Source organism: Thamnophis sirtalis, unplaced genomic scaffold (assembly GCF_051295495.1).
Source record: "Thamnophis sirtalis isolate CommonGarterSnake01/CBP01778 unplaced genomic scaffold, rThaSir2_p1.2 scaffold_3, whole genome shotgun sequence".
Taxonomy (NCBI): domain Eukaryota; kingdom Metazoa; phylum Chordata; class Lepidosauria; order Squamata; family Natricidae; genus Thamnophis; species Thamnophis sirtalis.
In genome coordinates, this window is record NW_028261383.1 from 172,176,486 (window position 1) to 172,195,439 (window position 18,954).

Here is an 18,954-nt window from a genome sequence, read left to right on the forward strand (position 1 = left end):
GTCCACGTGAACTTTTTAAAGGTCCACGTGAACTTTTTAAAGGTCCATGTTGGAGCCTGCCCACGTGGGCTTGTATATTTTTTCAGCAGATCGGGTTAGTTCTATGACAAGTGGCGCTGCTTAAGAATGCTTTTTGTAAGCCCGAAAGGCTGCTCACGAATAATACGCTTCCTCTTTTCCAGATCACTGGCTGTATATTATCGTCATTGTGGCAATTGCTGGTGCCACCTTGTTGGTCCTGGGAGGAATGGCTGGGATCATCTATTACCTCAAATCCACAGCCTGCAAAAAGGGGGAATACAACGTCCGCGATGCTGAGAATTCTACTGAAGCCACTTTCCTAAATCGGGAGAGGCCTTGCGATATTGACATCTATGGCATACAACTCACCAGGACCTGAACCATCTCAGGCAGGTACACCTCTCTGCCTCCCTAGATAGGGTCCAAGGAAGGTAAATGAAAGAACGACCATTTTCTACACCATCAACTCATATCTTTCACTATCTTCTGCCTTTGAAGGAAGGGTTTTGGGACCGCATAGTCTTCTATTTCACTCGGCCAGTGTATTAACAGCCAATTGACCGTCCCACGGTTGAACATGGAGAGCCAGTTTTAGTGTGTTCAGGTTCTGGCCCAGCCAAGCACATACATGCCATTTTCCCAGACCAAAGCTTGAAAGCAGCCTTCATCTCTTCCATTTTTTGTAGATATCCTTTTAAAGTACTTCCTGCAGTTGAAAACATGGAATGAGTCCATTGCCTTTGGAGAATGTTGCATCGGAGGAACTGACCGCTCTTCTATTCTGGGACATGGATGTTAACTCTGGCAGTAAAATTATACAGATTCAGCCTTCTCTCCCTAGCTGATTGGTGCCTTGCCAAGGTGGGAGACATTCAACTTTGGACCATCAGTTTTCATATTTGGACCGGATGCAATGTTTTTAAGCTAAGACAAAGGCTATACTTTAAAAAGAAATGTGGAGGGAATTAATCTTAATAGAACATGGAATAAATGCAACGATGAACTGATTTACAGAGAATTACTGAGACTAGTCAAATTGTTATTGTGGGCACCTCTGTGTAAAAGTATGTGATCTTCCATTTCAATGTAACTAAGATGATAAGAGCCAAGGTGGCGCAGTGGTTAGGGTGCAGTACTGCAGGACACTTCAGCTGACTGTTATCTGCAGTTCAGCGGTTCTAATCTCACCGGCTCAAGGTTGACTCAGCCTTCCATCCTTCCGAGGTGGGTAAAATGAGGACCCAGATTGTTGTTGGGGGCGATATGCTGACTCTGTAAACCGCTTAGAGAGGGCTGAAAGCCCTATGAAGCGGTATATAAGTCTAACTGCTGTTGCTATTGCTATAACTGAATTGTTCAAAACTAAATCAAGATGAGGGAGGGGTAAGAGAAGAGAGGGCGGGGAGAGATCAAGCCTAATCAAATGAATTGAGTTTACATTCATGCCTTATGGATTTAGTTTTATAGACTTGTTTAACAGATTTGATAACAGTGGCCTGCAGGCTATGTCATGTTTGTATGTACACATTACAAGAAATTCTCTATTAAGCTTCGCTAACATGGTGCAAGATAGTATTGGATGTCAACTCCCATAATCCTACACCAGCAAGACCATTGGGAGGCAAGCTATGAAACCCAGCACCTTTCAGGCGTAAGATTGGAGAAGGCTGTGAAGAAGAGAAGAAGAAGTAGAGCCGAAGTGGCGCAGTGGTTAAACGCAGCACTGCAGGCTACTTCAGCTGACTGCAGTTCTGCAGTTCGGCTGTTCAAATCTCACCGGCTCAGGGTTGACTCAGCCTTCCATCCTTCCGAGGTGGGTAAAATGAGGACCCGGATTGTTGTTGGGGGCAATATGCTGACTCTGTAAACCGCTTAGAGAGGGCCGAAAGCCCTATGAAGCGGTATATAAGTCTAACTGCTATTGCTATTGCTAATCACAAGTCGAAAAAGAACCCTGCTTACTACTATGCTTACATTTCATTCTTCATGGGATCAAAATGTCATCAAACTGCTCTATTAATGTAATTCTCTTTTAAGGCCATTGCAGGTTCAGCTTCCAGGCTACTGATGCTTATGTATAATTCAGAATTATACATAAGCATCAGTATATGCACATATACATTCTGTGCATTCACATAAATGAAAATCTTAGCCCCTACAAAGGATTAGTTGGAACTTTTAAGTGGAAAAAAAGCGCATTTTTCCTTGCTTAAATCACATGTCCAATGAATTTCCTGCACCTCTTCCATTCCTTGAGGCAGTGAAAGTGAACATCATTCAAACTAAGCAGAGCTAAGTGACTGGATAGTAATTGTGTGAATGTATAGGTGGCTATTTAAAGAATCATAGTTAAATATAAGCAGTTTTCCTTTTTGGAGCAGGAAATGGTAGGCCCAGGGTATTATAAGAAATGGACAATATCAACCTATACTTATCAGAAATGGGGCAGGTCATCAAAACAACAAACTCTTATCTTGCTTAAGCCTTTGTAGCAAAATTAAAAAAAATAAAAAATAGAAACACAAGACTGCGTTGCTAACCGTGAGCATCTAAAAGAAGCTAGGAAAATTACTTCAGCAATTCAGACTACTTCACTTTATGCTGTGCCACAAAATGAGGCTTTTAAAGCACAATGCACCAGCTGTGCCACAAATATAGAAATGATGAAGGCCAAGGCAATTCCACAAAAATATCCAGTGATGAACCTGTATAGGGAAAAAAAAATTACAGGTAGTACATTGTCTTGAGAAACGTGAAACTGAAAAATGTTCTTTAGTTAAAAAAATATATGAAACATTCATATGAAGAATGCCCTTGGTCATATCAAATACTAGCTGTAGAGAGTTGGACACATTAATTCACCAGTTTGCTGTATTTACAAGACAATGGAACAACTAAGAGAAATACACTTCTGTGGTAGGTCCTACTATAGACTCTGTAGCAAATAATACAGTCTACCGAATAGGCGCAAACTGGTAGGAACCCACCTCTGCTTTGAACTTAGAGAGATACAGTCTAAGAGCGCCTTAGTTTTTGATAGGGTTGGGACTTCCAGTCCAGCTTAGCCATAATGGCTATCTCCATCGCAGCAAGTGGTGGTATTGCAGCACGATGGGGGGCGGGAAATTGGTGGGCAGGAGGGCCCATAGAATATAGGCCATTCGAGCAATACAAACCACCATGGAATATTAACCTAGAACAGATGTCCTGTGATGATAGACCCAAAGACATTGACTTTGCTTGTCAGATTGTCACAATAGGTAATCACATGATCCTGAGACACTGCAAAAGCCAGTTGCCAAGCATCTGGATTTTGATCACATGACCATGGGGATGCTGCAATGGTGGCAAAGCAGTGGTGGGTTTCAAAAAAATTTCGAACCTACTCTGTGGGTGTGGCCTCCTTTGTGGGAGTGGCTTGCTGGCCATGTGACCTGGTAGGAGTGGCTTGCTGGCCATGTGTTTTCTTTCTTTCTTTCTTTCTTTCTTTCTTTCTTTCTTTCTTTCTCTCTCTCTCTCTCCTTCCTTTTGTCTCTCTGTCCCTTTTTCCTTTTTTTCTTTCATCTCTCTCACTTTGTCTTTCTTTCTTTTTTATTTCTTTCTTTCTTCCTTTCTTTCTCTTTCTCTTTCTCTCTCTGTGTGAGTCTGTCTGTTTGTGTATGTGTGTCAGTGGTGGGTTTCAAAAAAATTTGGCACCTCTTCTGTAGGTGTGGCCTGCTTTCCGGGTCCACTGGTGGAACCTCTTCTAACCAGTCCGGTAGATTTGACGAACCGGTTCTGCCGAACTGGTGCGAACTGGTAGGAACCCACCTCTGTTGCAAAGCATGAAAAACTTGTCATAAATTATTTTTTCAATGCGGCTGTAATTTTGAATGGTCACTAAACAAATGATTGTAAATTGAGGTTTACCTGTAATTCAATACACAATCAGTTGTGTTAGAGCAGAGGTGGCGCAGTGGTTAGGGTGCAGTACTGCAGGCCACTTCAGCTGACTGTTATCTGCAGTTCAGCGGTTCTAATCTCACTGGCTCAAGGTTGGCTCAGCCTTCCATCCTTCCGAGGTGGGTGAAATGAGGACCCAGACTGTGGGGGCGATATGCTGACTCTGTAAACCGCTTAGAGAGGGCTGAAAGTCCTATGAAGCAGTATATAAGTCTAACTGCTATTGCTGTTGCTATTATCAACATAAGATGCATTGATTTGAGGGGTTTTTTTAGAGGTACAATTCCTTGATAAAGGAATTGAGTAAAAGTCCATATATTTATTAGTTCATATTTATAGCAGCAATAGATGACTTGCATTAGTGAAAGAAGATAGCGCTATTGTACCCCGGAAGAATGCCGAATAAGGGAACACCTCCCATTGGGCAGGTGGGCGAATGGCTGCACACCCAGCAATCTTTCAAGTATAAACAAGTAGCTATGTCAGAAGACGGATTCATGATTAAATTGTCCTGTCAACGGTCATGCTAAATAGATCTCCCCTTTTATTTCCTCTAGAGATAAACATGATGCTGTTGGCCTCCTACTAATCAATAAAGTAAAGGGATTTGCAGGTAATTGAGTCTTATTGACAAGATTTTCCCTAACGTGGTGGAAAGTGAAATGCATTGCCCTCCAGTACCAAACAAGCCAATTTATATTTCATTGGAATTGCATGCAAGTCTCAACTCAAAAAATGAATTCCTGCTCTAGCATCTGTCCTCTGAATCTTTATGATCCTAGCAATGACACTACTATAAGGTATATTTGTATTTCCCCCCTCCCCAACCCTTCCCCCTTCCCAGTCTTTGCAAGAATTAATCAAACAGTGTTCTGTAGTGTATAACGATAAATAATATTTATTGCAGTTGCTTGGCAGCTATTTAGTGGTGAAATAACCATTAATATGTTACTTTCAACAAGATTTTGAATTTTAGCAAATTACTGGATTTTAATTAATTACAAAAAAAAAATCAAGGTAGTTGGTTTGATTATTTCATGATACAGATCTGTTGCTTTTCATTTTAATACTGCTCTGTAAAGAATATAGCAATCTCAAACTTCTAATATAAATGCTATTTACAAAAACAAATAATACTTCAAAAAGAATCCTGCACAGTATTCACAAAAACACAATTCTTCCTGGAGAGTGAATGCCTGTTGAATCGTTAAGAAACTATCATGTTTCTGCATACTGAATAATACATGACAGTTTACTATAAATATACAAATACTTTGTCACAAACACCTTGTGCCTTTACAGTAAGTATTTATTGTGAAATTAACAAATATTATCAGGAGGAAAGTCCCTTAATCACATGGGACTATGTTTTTTTAAAATTTTTTGGAGATGTTGGCCTAATTATTAAATGTTTTAAATAAGATCCCTCTCCTACCTGTCCAAAAGTAACCTATGAAAAAGCTGTTTTGTAGCTTTTTGTAATTCCTCTTTAGAAAATATTATATGGCACTGCCGTTAATATAGTTTCATCCCCAAATGTTATGAGTGTGAGATATTGATATTAACCCAAAATACCTGAAAGGAAAATCCATGTGATTAGGAATTACCTGGAAATATTTCAGCATTTTCTCCTCAGCTGCGTGGATGGTTGAAATTTCAGGGGAAGCACCTGCATTTCATAAATATTCCATGCTTTTTTCCTACCTTCTTACACATTCATTTAAATCAAATGTTCAACATACAGTATATCTGCAATTTCATTTCGTATCAGAGTAATATCCACGAAGAATCAAAATATAAAGCCAAAATAAATAAATAAAATCTATGGAAATGCGATGAGTATATCTAATAATGATCCATCTAGTTATGCATCCAAGGCTCTCAGGAAAGTAGATTTGAGTTCCTTAAATACATTTTCCTCTCCAGCTAATTGCAATTCCTTTCAAAGCTGCCACATCTACAAAACAGAAAGAAAGAATCCCTTAAATTTATAATGTGATGTATGATTAGGGCATAACCACATTCTCTCTATTTTTATGTTTATTATTCAGAGTTCAATGAAAATAATCTATTAATATTATTTACCCTGTTTAGGCTATTAATAATGTACTTTTAGTTTTGGGGCTGTGGAAATCGCCTAAGACAATTACTTCAAGCAAAGCATTCCTCTTTTCGGTATTGAAGCAGCAACATCCTTCAAAAGATTCAGCCCAACTTGCCCTAAGGGGTATTTACTGGTTCATTATTTAATGCAGTGTTTCTCAACCTTGGCGACTTTAAGTCCTGTGGACTTCAACTCCCAGAATCCCCCAGCCAGCTGGCTGGGGGATTCTGGGAGTTGAAGTCCACAGGACTTAAAGTCGCCACGGTTGAGAAACACTGATTTAATGATTTACTTCCCAAATAGCATTCCCTCGTCTCCTTTTTCCACACTGTGGAGAACCTACAAGGGTTTTGAGACAGTGGCTGACACAAATTCACCCAGTGAGCTTCCATGACTTGAAAACTTGAGTCTTCCCAGTACCACTTCAATGTCTGTGTTGGTTTTTAATGTTCTCTTTTCATGCGAGTCCACACAGAGACAACATTTGTGCTGGGACCTCCAGTGAAGAAAGCAATTGTCTATGACTGTATAATATGGCGGTCCTGTAAAGCAGGCATTTTACTACCCGAGAGTGACAGAGGGAAACTGTGAGGAGGGACTTTTGACAATGAACTGGGGGATAGGAATACATCTTATCAGAGTTTGGAATTCACTTTTACTTCCATGTTACTGATCAGCCACATTTCAAGTTTCAAGTTTATTAGAATTTGTATGCCGCCCACTCCCATAGGGGACTCTGGGCGGCTCACAACAGACAAGAAACATTTAATTTAAAAAATGGAAATAAAAAATATTTGGCAATTTCATATTTGTACTTCAAACTGGAGATTCTAGGGACTCAGGATAGACCTCGACAAACTGATCTCTCTTCCTTTGCAATAGGCAAAGCTGGCCTCCATATAATATATTTCCACCTGTGATTAAAATCCTCAATGACATAAATGAATGTAAATCCTCAATTCCTAAAGCAGGGTCTGCTATCACGCATGCAGGGAAAGAAGGAAAAACGAAGCGATAGATAATCTAGATGAGATAGAGCTGTTCTGGGTTCATCAAAACATGGGTAAGGCTACATATTTTGGTCACTAGTGTGAAGGGGAAATGTAAGGATAAGTAGATCAAGCAATTTTTTTCTCTGGCTTCCTTCAGCCTGTAATGTTACTCTATCTAGCTAAGCAAATTTAGCTTCATTACAGCTTTTAGTAGATCTAGAGGGGGGGAAAGGCCGGTTTCTGGACATATAATTCTCTCTCAGCACAGAAAGAGAAAAGCCAAATTTATCCAGGGATGAAGACAAAAAGAAAAATGTTCAACTGGGTTTGACATTTTGCATTCATATGTAAAAGTTACCTCCAGCTCTTAGTACATTGTATTGCTATGAAAATCAGCTTTGATCTCATCTCTCACTTCATTTTCCTTTTAAAAAAAAGATTAGCAATATTGGAGTGCAGGGGATTCAAATATATCTCTTTTTATCCATCCTCATGCAATAGCAAAACTGGATTACTCTGTAGAGTTAGCATAACCCACACACACACTATAATCTAAAATGGATTTATCTTCAGACAAATCTACTACAATTCATAATCTATCTCAACGTGGCAGAATAACTTTTGAATATTGAAAATTGCTAATTTTTTTTAAAGAAATCTTCATATTAGAAACTCCTATTTCTGTTTTTAATTGTTGCGGAATGGAGGGTTAGGGTTGTTTTTTTTACACAGAAATACAATTCAATTACAATACCATAAGCATGATTTTTTTAAAATAAAAAAACGGTGTCACCAATCTTTCCCATGGAAAAGAGTTTTAAAAGGGAATTAATAATTCCATTTTCCAATTGCTAAAATTGTGAATTAATTAGTTGGGGCACTGAGAATTAGAAGCAGCGTTTTCTTTTTTTACATTTATTTTAGCTGAATAGTGATCACACGATTTGAAGTTTACTTCATTGACTAGGCTAGAAATGAATGTTATTGCTTTTAATGAAAAACTGATAACCTTGGCATTAGAACTCACATATAGGCACAACTTACTTATCAAATGGATCCAGATGGTCTGTTTTTCAAATAATCAGATCAGAACCTGAATCAAATGTTGTAATACATCCCACATTTCTTATGGATGGCTTCATAAATCAACTTCAAGTGAGCAGCAGATGCTCAGGACAAACACAAGCTATTCTAAACAACCAAAGTTTTCTTTCTCTCCACCCTTTTTACCTTTTTCCAAGTTTCTGCTGGGCAGCTACCACACCCAACTTTCCTCCACAGTTGGAACAATGTGGGTAAGGTTTCCCACCATGCTTTGGTATGCTCCAGCAATGGAAACACCTTATTCTGTACTTTTTGTACCTGGAGACGGGGTTAGGGGAGAGAAGAAATTTAACAATAAAGTTTAAACTTTATTAATAAAGTTTAATAAAAATTTCATTGGTCATTCCGTATCTCTGTTCACTGACTGAGTTGAATTTTGTAAGCTATACCAAGCATCTTCCCATGTTGCTATATCTCCCACTTGCAAGAAATAAAATGGAGATATCTTGTCTTGGGAGTGCATGAAATATTCGTGGGATATAATATTTCCTATGAAGAATCGAGCCAATAGATATTAGGGATCATTGGAACTATTTCCCAACATATTTCCAAAGCATAATCTTAGTCATAGTTCAAATCACCTTTTTTCCTTTCTATGTTTTGTTGACTTTTAATAGATAAATCACAAGCAGTTCCGTGCTTGGCCTGTTCTGAAGTAAATCCTAGACCTTATCAAACATCATTGTTGAATTATAATACCATAGGATGATAGGATGCTAAATACCTAATTCCACAAGCATTACAGAGAGGGGTCCCATCTTCTGCATCTCTCCACATTGGTGTTTTCCTAGTCTTGCAGGAAGCACAACGCTTGTTTCCTTGAAAGCGAAGAGCAGTTAAGTCAAGTAATATATCTTCGTATATTTAAATTCGCTGAAAGCATGTCTTACAAATTTCTTCTAACTTGGACTAACTTTCAGTACTAGAACAATGGTGTTTAGTTTTAGTTTGCTTTTTTTGTTTTGTTTTGAGGTGTATTTTAGCTGTTTTGAATTTTGGGGGGAAATCCTGGTGACATGAAATATGTCATATGTGCTCATTACTGGTTTTTATAAAGAAAAATCAGAATGAGTAAACTTTAATAGGGTTAATGTACATAATTTATATAATTATATCTATAAAGTTCAAATTGCATTCCTATTTTGTTACCATAATCCTGAAAATATTTTTGTGAGGGGGTCTATTTTTTTTTTCATCATAAGACGTTGAAATAAGGTTGACAACATCATAATTGTTAATCAAATGACTTAGTGCAGTGTTTCTCAACCTTGGCAACTTGAAGATGTCTGGACTTCAAGTTGCCAAGGTTGAGAAACACTGACTTAGTGGGTTTGTTGCTAGGACAATTCTTAAACAGAGAGTTTAGTTCTCAGCTCATAATTTAAACTACCGCAACATTTATACTGGATTATTAGACCCAATCATTTTCTGAAAAATAATGATACGCATACTTTTTTGTCTTGAACACTTCGAAAATAACTAGTTAATATTACAATTATTTACTGGCAGAAGAATTAACATACTGTGAGTAGAAGCGAATCCTTCCTCTTCCGAACTGCCAGCTTTGCACTCTTCTGCTAACGGGAGTCCATTTTTTTTCCTAAGTTTTTCACTGAGCACACATTAGATATTTAGCATGTCAGTATGCTTTGAAACAAAACCATTTTTAAGTCACATGATTTAGCATTATACTCTGATCTACATTGAAAATTAAATGCAGGTAGTCCTTGATTTACAACACTTCGTTTCACAAACATTCAAAGTTGTGATGGCATTGAAAAAAGTTACTTATGAGTGTTGCAGCATCCCCCCAGTCGTGTGATCAAAATTCCAGGTATTTGCAATCCCAGAGTCACATGACTGCCATCTGTGACTTTCCCAGTCAGCTTCCGGCAAGTAAATGGGTGAAACTGGATTCATTTAGCACGTGACCCGTCAAAACCGCGGAGGACAGAATCGCGCTCGACGAAAGCGCGCATTTGACGTCATCACAGCACGACAAAAAAAATTAAAAATTGAAATAAAATTAAAATTAAAGCAAGCCGATTCACATAAAGGTAAGGGTTAGGTTTAGGGTTAGGGTTAGGTTAAGGGTTAGGGTTAGGTTTAGAGCGTTAGGGTTACGTTTAGCGTTAGGTTAAGGGTTAGCGTTAGGTTTAGCGTTAGGTTAAGGGTTACGTTTAGGGTTAGATTTAGGGTTAGGTTAAGGGTTAGGTTTAGGGTTAGGTTTAGGGTTAGGTTTAGGGTTAGGTTTGGGGGGGTTAGGGTAAGGTTTTCGCTTTATTTTTACATTTTTCGATCACAGCGCGATGTTTTCGTCGCGCTGTGATGATGTCAAATGCGCGCTTTCGTCGAGCGCGATTTTGTCCTCCGCGGTTTTGTGGTGGAACCCATTTAGCAACCATGGTGATTCACTTCATGACTGCAGCGAAAAAAGGTCAAAAATCTGGCACAACTTACTTAATGACCACCTTCCTTAGCAACTGAGGTTATGGACCCCATGGTAGTCATAAGTTGAGGGCTACCTGTACAATCTTTACTACTTCTCTCACATTACTTTACAGCATCTCTGATATACATGCCGTGAGTCTCATTTTGGAGATTGACGAGAAAGAAGAAGGCATAAATTAGATACCCAAGAACATTCTGTGGCCAAGCAAGTTATTATTTTCTCTGAGGGCAGCAGTAATTAATTAATTAATCACAAACTTTAGGGTACTCCTGATAACAAATACACAATTATACACTGTAAGGGCAAAGGCCAAAGAATGGAATTGGGGGAAAAAACACTAGCTGCAATAGCACTTAGATTTCTATACTGCTTCTCAGTGTTTTAGAGCCCTCTCTAAGCAGTTTACAGAGTCAACAATCTGGGTCCTCATTTTACCAATCTCGGAAGGATGGAAGGCTGAGTCAACCTTGAGCCTGTCTGAGATTCGAACCGCCAAATTGCTGGCAGCCGGCAGTCAGCAGAAGTAGCTTGCAGTACTGCATTCTAATCACTGTGCCCACCACAGCTCTTGTGGAAGGCATAAATTACAATAGATACCCAAGAACATTCTGTGGCCAAGCAAGTTATTATTTCCTCTGTGGGCAGCAGGAGTCATTTTAGGGGCACTCCTGGTAACAAACACACAATTATACACACTAATGGCAGGGGCCAAAGGATGGAACTGAAAAAAAAACCATAATTAATCACAAACTTTATAGGACAGTTTTACTAAAAGATTGTTTACCAAATGTGAATGAAGACTGCAGCTTGTGAGTAATACCTGAAAAGATTAACTTCAAGACAGCATAACTAATCAATTTTCAACCAAAGCTATAAGAAACTACTCAAAACACATTTGATCCAAGTTGTATGTACATACAAAAAGGATCTTACATCTGTTAGAATATGTTTTCAACATTTACAGATCTATCATATATATATGGTTAAGACATCTGCCTAAGATGCAATACAGCACAGGTTCGAATCCCAGTAAGGGTATGGCTAGCTGATGAGAGCTAAATAGCTTGAAATAGATCTATACTAGTCTCCCTTTATTTATTTATCAGCACAAGTACAACACATGTAGCAAAGGCAACAGTAAAAATATTGGGTTTCTGTTGTGATGGACTCTTGTGACGAGCCGATACACAGATAATGGAAGCAGTTAGCTTCCTCCCATAATTGGGGCATACCAGGGGTTGTGACACTAATATATGTATGTATGTATGTATGTATGTATGCATGCATGCATGCATGCATACATACATACATACATACATACATACATACATACATATGCAAAAAAAAAGATTCTTGGTTTAGAGGAATTGTTCTTGGATCAGTAAAAGTCAGATTGAGCAAGTCTAATATATTTATCAAAATTCTATACTCCTATTACACTTGCATGCCTCTGGATGATTTACAAATAAAAACACAGAAATATAAACTCAATTAATAGTCATGTTGCTCATAAAGAAAATATGGAATCCTCTAACAAATAATTCATAGGCACTGCAGTTTAAGAATACAATTCTGGAGCCATACCTAAAGAAAGTTAGGGTTTTAACAGGGTGGATAAAGAATAAATGACAAAGTAAAAATACAATTCCTCATATCTTATGTTCCTAAGGATTATCCTAAATATAAATCACAGTTTGTTACAAAGCAAAAAGTATAAAAAGTTGCCTCTTTTACCTTTTTTTTAACTGGTTTCCACATGTTTTACATGGCAAAGAGAAGAAAAATGATCAAGACAACGGGACAAAAGATAGCATTAGGAATAAAGAGTATAGGAGGGTTTCTCTTCTATAGAATTTACTCTCAAAATAAAATGTTCAACTGTGCTTCCCTTTATATATTAGGAACTACAATTCCAACCAGGTCAATGGCCGGGAATTATGAGAGATCTAATCTGTAATTTCTAAAAGGCATGAAAGTCCTTTTATCACTCGAGGTAAGAGTGACACCCTTTTCTTTGGCTGGCTGGGACGGGAAGTGATTAATCTGAATTTGCAGCAGTAGTTTTTTGAGATGGTTTCTCCACAACAATATGGTATTTATTAAATGTATATGCCACCCATCTCCCTGATAAGGGAAATCTGGTTATAAATCTCTGAGAGTGCTGTTTTGTATCTACCAACCAGTGCTTGTCTAGTTGGGATTCCAGAAAGTAATTGCAGATTTTCATTTCCTTAACAACTTATAGGTGACCAATCTTGACTCAACAAAAATAGAAAGGAACAGAACAGAAGGCCGACTGGCCAAGAGTTATATAACTCTGTTGCAAATTATCAACATGGTGCCTCACTATGTTAGGAACTGACATTGTCTCTTGCCATCTAGAAAACAAGACTCCATGGTTAATTCTACTGTGGGCAGCATAGTGGGAACGTTTTAATTCAGAAAACATGTTATGTACTCCCAATAAAATATCTGCTATGGGAGGTGGTAGAGACAAGAACAAATTATATCCATAAAATGCCTTCCCTGGAAACATTGCCCCTGTGAACTAGCAGTAGCAATAGCAGTTAGACTTATATACCGCTTCATAGGGCTTTCAGCCCTCTCTAAGCGGTTTACAGAGTCAGCATATCACCCCCAACAACAATCCGGGTCCTCATTTTACCCACCTCGGAAGGATGGAAGGCTGAGTCAACCTTGAGCCGGTGAGATTTGAACAGCCGAACTGCTGAACTGCAGTCAGCTGAAGTAGCCTGCAGTGCTGCATTTAACCACTGCGCCACCTCGGCTGTTTCCCAGAATACTTCAATGCAATCTCTCTAGAATTCCGCAGTTCTTGCACAATTTTTGATACTGCAGCTTACCTTCGTCCTTTTGTTAGGCAGTTCCAATTGGAGCTGTTACTTATGAGATGCAGCCAATTATCATTTTTATTTTCCAAGAAAACATATGAAATCCATGCATCATTTTTTTGAAAATAAAAAATGATGCTGGAGACCGCACTGTGCCAATGTTACATTTATACTTATATTTACAGGTCTCTCCCCCCCCCCCCCTTGTAAGACAAAATGTGGCTTTTACGAATTTGGACACTATACAAGAGAGGAAATTTAAATCTTTGTGAAGTTTTGACGTGTTTTTTTTCCCAATTGGAACTGTTACTTATTGGGACACAATATGTACCTTACATGGTAGACAAGTTAATTAAAAGGAGAAATTAATCCTATGAACACCATAAAGGATTCCTGTTCGCATATCTGGGAATTAGGCGCCACAGGTTGATTGACATGTCCTACAGCAACCGTACCTGCTGAATTGGGGGTTAATGATAAGGCGGCAGCCCTCTGAACAGCTTTGACAGAGACACACTTTCATGGAAAATGTTACCCCTTGAAAATTTGGGTCCAGAGCATCGTAGCTCCTTCTGGGTTTCGGCTGCTTTCTCCTCCTGCCTCTCCGTGACTCAGAGACTTGGGTCAGTCTGGGCTCTTCCACACAAGCTCTCCCCAACTGGTGACCACTTTGGCCTTTAGAGTGGGTAATGGGAGACCTCTCGTGAGCAATCTTCCCAGCTTCTTGGGGCTTGACCAGATCTAGAGGTTCTGAGTCAAGGCTGGAGCAATGGAGGCTGATGAGATTCAGAGCATCAGTGGGAGCAAAAGGCACTAGGGGAGAGGAGCATTGGGGACCACGGACACTGTGGAAGCCATTGCATTGGGGTCTACGGATGCTGTGCGTGGAATGCACAGCCTGGCCCAGCTGCCACATTCCTCGATTACTGCCGATTGGCTCTGTTTGGGACGGCAGGTGCGTACTCTCCTGCAGGAAGCCGAGGGCTTTGGTATCTGTCATCTGAAGGCAACAAGCCATGTTGCTGAAAGGCTGGAACCTGCAGGTAAGGTGTAAAAATTTTTTAAAAAGCATTGAGTGAATGAACCAAGATTAAGATTGTCATGTGTGCTTCTAAAAGGGTGGGACACTTACTCCAAACTCTCCTTCTTCCACATGCTTCCAACTGCCCCCACGTAAACGCTAGGACTTTCACACCTGTTTTAAAATGTACAGACAGTTCTTCTAAAAAACATTTCATTAAAGTTTCCATGAAAAAGTTATCTTAGGATAGTTTTTTTTTTAAGAGGATTTCTGTCCCCAAATATTTCTGTAATGTTTCTCTATCGCCACTGTGTGCAGGCATATAAATTCTGCACGAGAGGCTCTCCAAGCATCCATTCAAATTAAAAAAAATAATCTAGCTACTGTCTTAAAGTTTTTTCTTTTAAAAAAAAATCCTAAACCATGAATACATGTGGGGGGAAAAAATCAGAATTTTTTATTTGAAAAATTATCTGGAATTGCCACGAGCACCTATTTAATTACTCTTCAGCCAGCATACACAACCAAAGGCCCTGTAAATTTATTGCAGCACTTAATGCGTTCAAACAACTGATCAACAGTTTTAACGTCAATGAATTGAGCAGAAATATAAATAAAAATAACCTTGATATGGCTTTTTTTTTCAAAAATAAATACTGCTCAAATGGATTTCAAAAGAAAAGGCATTTAGTAACAATTAAACCTCAAGCATCTTGAGTATGTCAGTGATCATGGCTTGTTAATACATTTGTTTAGCAGTAAATTTTACAGACTGATTACAGGACTTTTTAATCCAAAATGTTTGTTCCCCTCAATCTTTCAGAATACCACAGAACTGTTGTCTGCACAATGAATTATTACAGAGATGATCCCGTTGGAAACAGCCCAAATAAATAAAGCTTTTTTTTCCCCCCAAGTATCCTTCCATAATATACTTTGTATATTCTCCCCCTCCCGATGAGTCCAGGAGTATTCTAAATTCAGTCGATAGGTGGCGCACCTCCTGGCTCTCTTCTGCCCTGCGAACCCATTAACTAGTAGCCTTGAAAATCGACGTGCGGGATCTGGGATCGCCCTGCCTCGAGTATCCCAGCCTTTGAACAAGATTTCATACTTCCCCTCGATTCTCCAAACTCTAATACAGGACTTCTTCAGGGATACTTTCCTGAAGCACGTCTGCCATCTCCAGAGAGGCACCCAATCCCTTTTCCCCTCCACATGAAACTGAGGGGAGTCCCCTACTCCCCCCCAACCATCTCGTCCAGCCATTTCTCCTCCTCCTCCTCCTCCTCCTCCTGTGGGAAGGCTGCCCTTTCCCACATCCAAGCCAGGTTACTCCGAGGCGGCTGAACAAGAGGAGAGCCTCCTACATGGGGGTTTGGGAGGCTTCCCCTCCAAGGAAACCCACCTAAAGTTTCCCTTCAGCTGCCCACACCTGCCAGGGCCCCCCCACGCGCGGGGTTCCCGCTTGCAAGGGCTTGACCAATAGTAATCCAGCCTGCTCGGGCTCGCGCCGCTTTGCGGGGCTCGCCACCCCAAGGCTAACGTGGCTGGGGTGTGCGGGGAAGACGCACCAGTGGTCTCCAAGCTTGGCCACTTTTAAGACTTGTGGACTTCAACTCCCAGAGTTCTCCAGCCAGAAGAGCTAGCTGGAGAATTCTGGGAGTTGAAGTCCACAGGTCTTAAAAGTGGCCAAGCTTGGAGACCACTGCTCTAGACCAAACTTGGCAACTTTAAGACTTGTGGACTTCAACTCCCAGAATTCTCCAGCTAGCTCTTCTGGCTGGAGAACTCTGGGAGTTGAAGTCCACAAGTCTTAAAGTTGCCAAGTTTGGGAATCACTAGACAACGCTGCGACCGCTTCGCTTTACAAACCGAGCTTCCTCGGCAATACATCTCAACGACTGTTACGCGTGGATAGTGCAACCAAGGAGCCGACACAGCCTCTGCTCCTTTGCGCCCGGAGCAAAGTCCCACTGCGTGTTAGTAGTGAGGGTTGTACTCCTTACACGCGTCTCCCATGGGATTCAGTCCCGGTTTGATTGCGAGGTCCAAGAAGCTCATGGGGATCCCAACAGCCGAAGGGACCGCAATCAGCCAAGGGATCCGGAGCCCCTTCTTTTCAGGATTGGCTCACCTGAATTCTCTAGCCACGGGGGTTTCCGTCCCGACGTCCCCTGAGATGGAGCCCGAATTGGAACTAGACTCGGACTCCAGGCAAGGAGGGCAGAGCAGTTCCCGCAGGATGGAAAAGTCCGGGGTTTGCCCTTCCAAGAAAAGCTCCCTCTCCATGACCGAGAGCCCAGAGGGAGAACCCGACGCCGACCACCTCCCTCCAAAGGCGCAGGAGTCAACTTTTCAATTAAGGTGCTAAATTGGACGCACCTGGGAGCACAGGGAGGGCGCCTATAAAAGGGGAATTCGACTAGTTTTAGATGGGGGGGGAGGAGGAGGAGGAGGAGGAGGAGGAGGAGGAGGAGGAGGAGGAGGAGGAGGAAGGAGGAGGAGGAGGAGGAGGAGGAGGAGGAAGAAGAAGAAGAAAGAAGAAAGAAGAAAGAAGAAGAAGATTGGGGAGGAGGAGGAGGAGGAGGAGGAGAAGAAGAAGAAGAAGAAGAAGAAGAAGAAGAAGAAGAAGAAGAAGAAGAAGAAGAAGAAGAAGAAGAAGAAGAAGAAGATTGGGTAGGAGGAGGAGGAGAAGAAAGAAGAAAGAAGAAAGAAGAAAGAAGAAGATTGGGGAGGAGGAGGAGGTGGTGGTGGAGGAGGAGGAGGAGGTGGTGGAAGAGGAGGAGGAGGTGGTGGAGGAGGAGGAGGAGGAGGAGGAGGAGGAGGAGGAGGAGGAGGAGGAGAAGGAGAAGGAGAAGAAGAAGAAGAAGAAGAAGATTGGGTAGGAGGAGGAGGAGAAGAAAGAAGAAAGAAGAAAGAAGAAAGAAGAAAGAAGAAAGAAGAAGATTGGGGAGGAGGAGGAGGTGGTGGTGGAGGAGGAGGAGGAGGTGTGGAGGAGGAGGAGGAGGAGGAGGAGGAGGAGAAGGAGAAGAAGAAGAAGAAGAAGAAGAAGAAGAAGAAGAAGAAGAAGAAGAAGAAGAAGAAGAAGAAGAAGAAGAAGAAGAAGAAGAAGAAGAAGAAGAAGATTGGGGAGGAGGAGGAGGAGGAGGAGGAGATTGGAGCTCAGCTGAAACGTTCACAGGGTCAAGTCTGTTTCCCCCAAATGTAGACTGGAGCCAAAATAAGATTTGTTATGGTATCTAAGTGAGGACAGCTTTTGTAAAGTAAAATGATGGGTGCTTTTGCTTGAATCTGCCATGGCTGGTCTTTTTTTCTTTTTAACAGAGGAGGATAAATTTGGGGAGGTAGTTAGGGTAAGAGGCTTTATCTGGAGTTAAATGGAACCTCCCTCTTTAGAGATTGTGTATCTTTGAAAAACAGGAGACACATCCCTGCTCGATTTGCTTTAAAGCTCAGTTTTGAAGATCCACCCAACTGGTTGTGATTGAAATATTGTCCAACAAAGTGGATTTGAACCAGTGACTCTTCAACCCAACTGCTTCTGTGTGGCATTGTACATTCAGCCACCTAAAAATTAGGAACCAGACTTCTTTGCTTGAAATATATCTCATTAAAAATATTCCTGACCATAAAGTGCATTGGACAGCCATATTATTTTTCTACATAAATGGATAAAACTTAACTGGATAAGCATCTGGCTTTTGACAAAAGGGTGGGAGGGGGAAGCTGGATTTGCTTAACAATTGTGGCAAAAGTAATAAAATTGATGTAATTAACTGCCTTACCTTACTCAAAATCTGATCCCAGTTAAATTGAAAAAAATATTTGTAGAACAACCCAGTTAAATGAACCAAGTACTACTTCCATTTGAGGAAAATAATTCAAAGCTACATATAGTTTGTGCAATTATCAATTAATTTGAAGTAGAAATTAGAACCAGGTGTTTCAATTAAAGGGATAATTGGGTGTGACCGTGGGAAGCCCTCATTTAAAGAAGAGAATTGTGGGTCTTCGCTAGCAAAGTTTAATCTTCACCACACAGGTATGTGGGAATATGTCATGGCTCAAATGAAGATTTCTGAAGATCCCTGAGGAGATCTCATCACTAAAGAGATGCTCACCATTTTGGGAAGGTTACGGAAACAATTTCCAAAGATCTTGGATTCTACCATTCCATTGTCAGGCAGATTGGTTACAGATGGAGGCAATTCAGTGCTGCTATTAACCTCCTTAGGAGTAGTTAATCAAGTTCACACCAAAAGCAAGCTGTGTAATACTCTGGGAGGTCTCAAAAGAATTCAGGGACTCAAAAGAATCCTGAGAACTAAAGGCCTCTCTTGCATTGGCAAATATCAGTTGTTTGTGAAACCATCGTTAGGAGAACACTGAACAATGGTGATACAGCAGAATTGCAAGGGTCTTGAGTTTGACACCCCTGCTCTAGATAAGACCAAAATATAAAT

The 18,954-nt window shown here is 40.5% G+C and overlaps 2 protein-coding genes across 2 annotated transcripts in view; one reads left to right on the forward strand and one right to left on the reverse strand.

The window, feature by feature from the left end:
- Positions 1–1,317, forward strand: part of ICAM5 (intercellular adhesion molecule 5) — a 35,932-nt gene extending 34,615 nt beyond the window's left edge. Inside the window, exon 12 of the mRNA XM_087708292.1 lies at positions 183–1,317. Within this exon, the coding sequence (XP_087564418.1) occupies positions 183–400 (218 nt within the window). The 3' untranslated portion in view covers positions 401–1,317. The remainder of the gene's footprint in view (positions 1–182) is intronic.
- A 1,300-nt stretch (positions 1,318–2,617) lies between these two features.
- ZGLP1 (zinc finger GATA like protein 1) lies at positions 2,618–16,780 on the reverse strand. Its single transcript, XM_087708293.1, has 7 exons — positions 16,626–16,780; positions 14,600–14,662; positions 13,923–14,504; positions 9,687–9,775; positions 8,888–8,981; positions 8,290–8,421; positions 2,618–2,726 (listed from the first exon to the last, which is right to left on the reverse strand). Exons 1-7 carry the CDS (start codon positions 16,778–16,780, stop codon positions 2,618–2,620), a joined length of 1,224 nt encoding a protein of 407 aa, XP_087564419.1.
- Between the last annotated feature and the right edge of the window lie 2,174 nt (positions 16,781–18,954).

Excerpts from the sequence above, each read along its gene's own strand:
- ZGLP1 (XM_087708293.1), bottom strand. The coding sequence starts at position 16,780 with ATGGAGAGGGAGCTTTTCTTGGAAGGGCAAACCCCGGACTTTTCCATC. Across the intron at positions 8,982-9,686 it reads AGGATTCGCTTCTACTCACA|GAAACAAGCGTTGTGCTTCC; the intron begins GTATGTTAATTC and ends TTCGCTTTCAAG. Across the intron at positions 8,422-8,887 it reads TGTAATGCTTGTGGAATTAG|GTACAAAAAGTACAGAATAA; the intron begins GTATTTAGCATC and ends CCCCGTCTCCAG.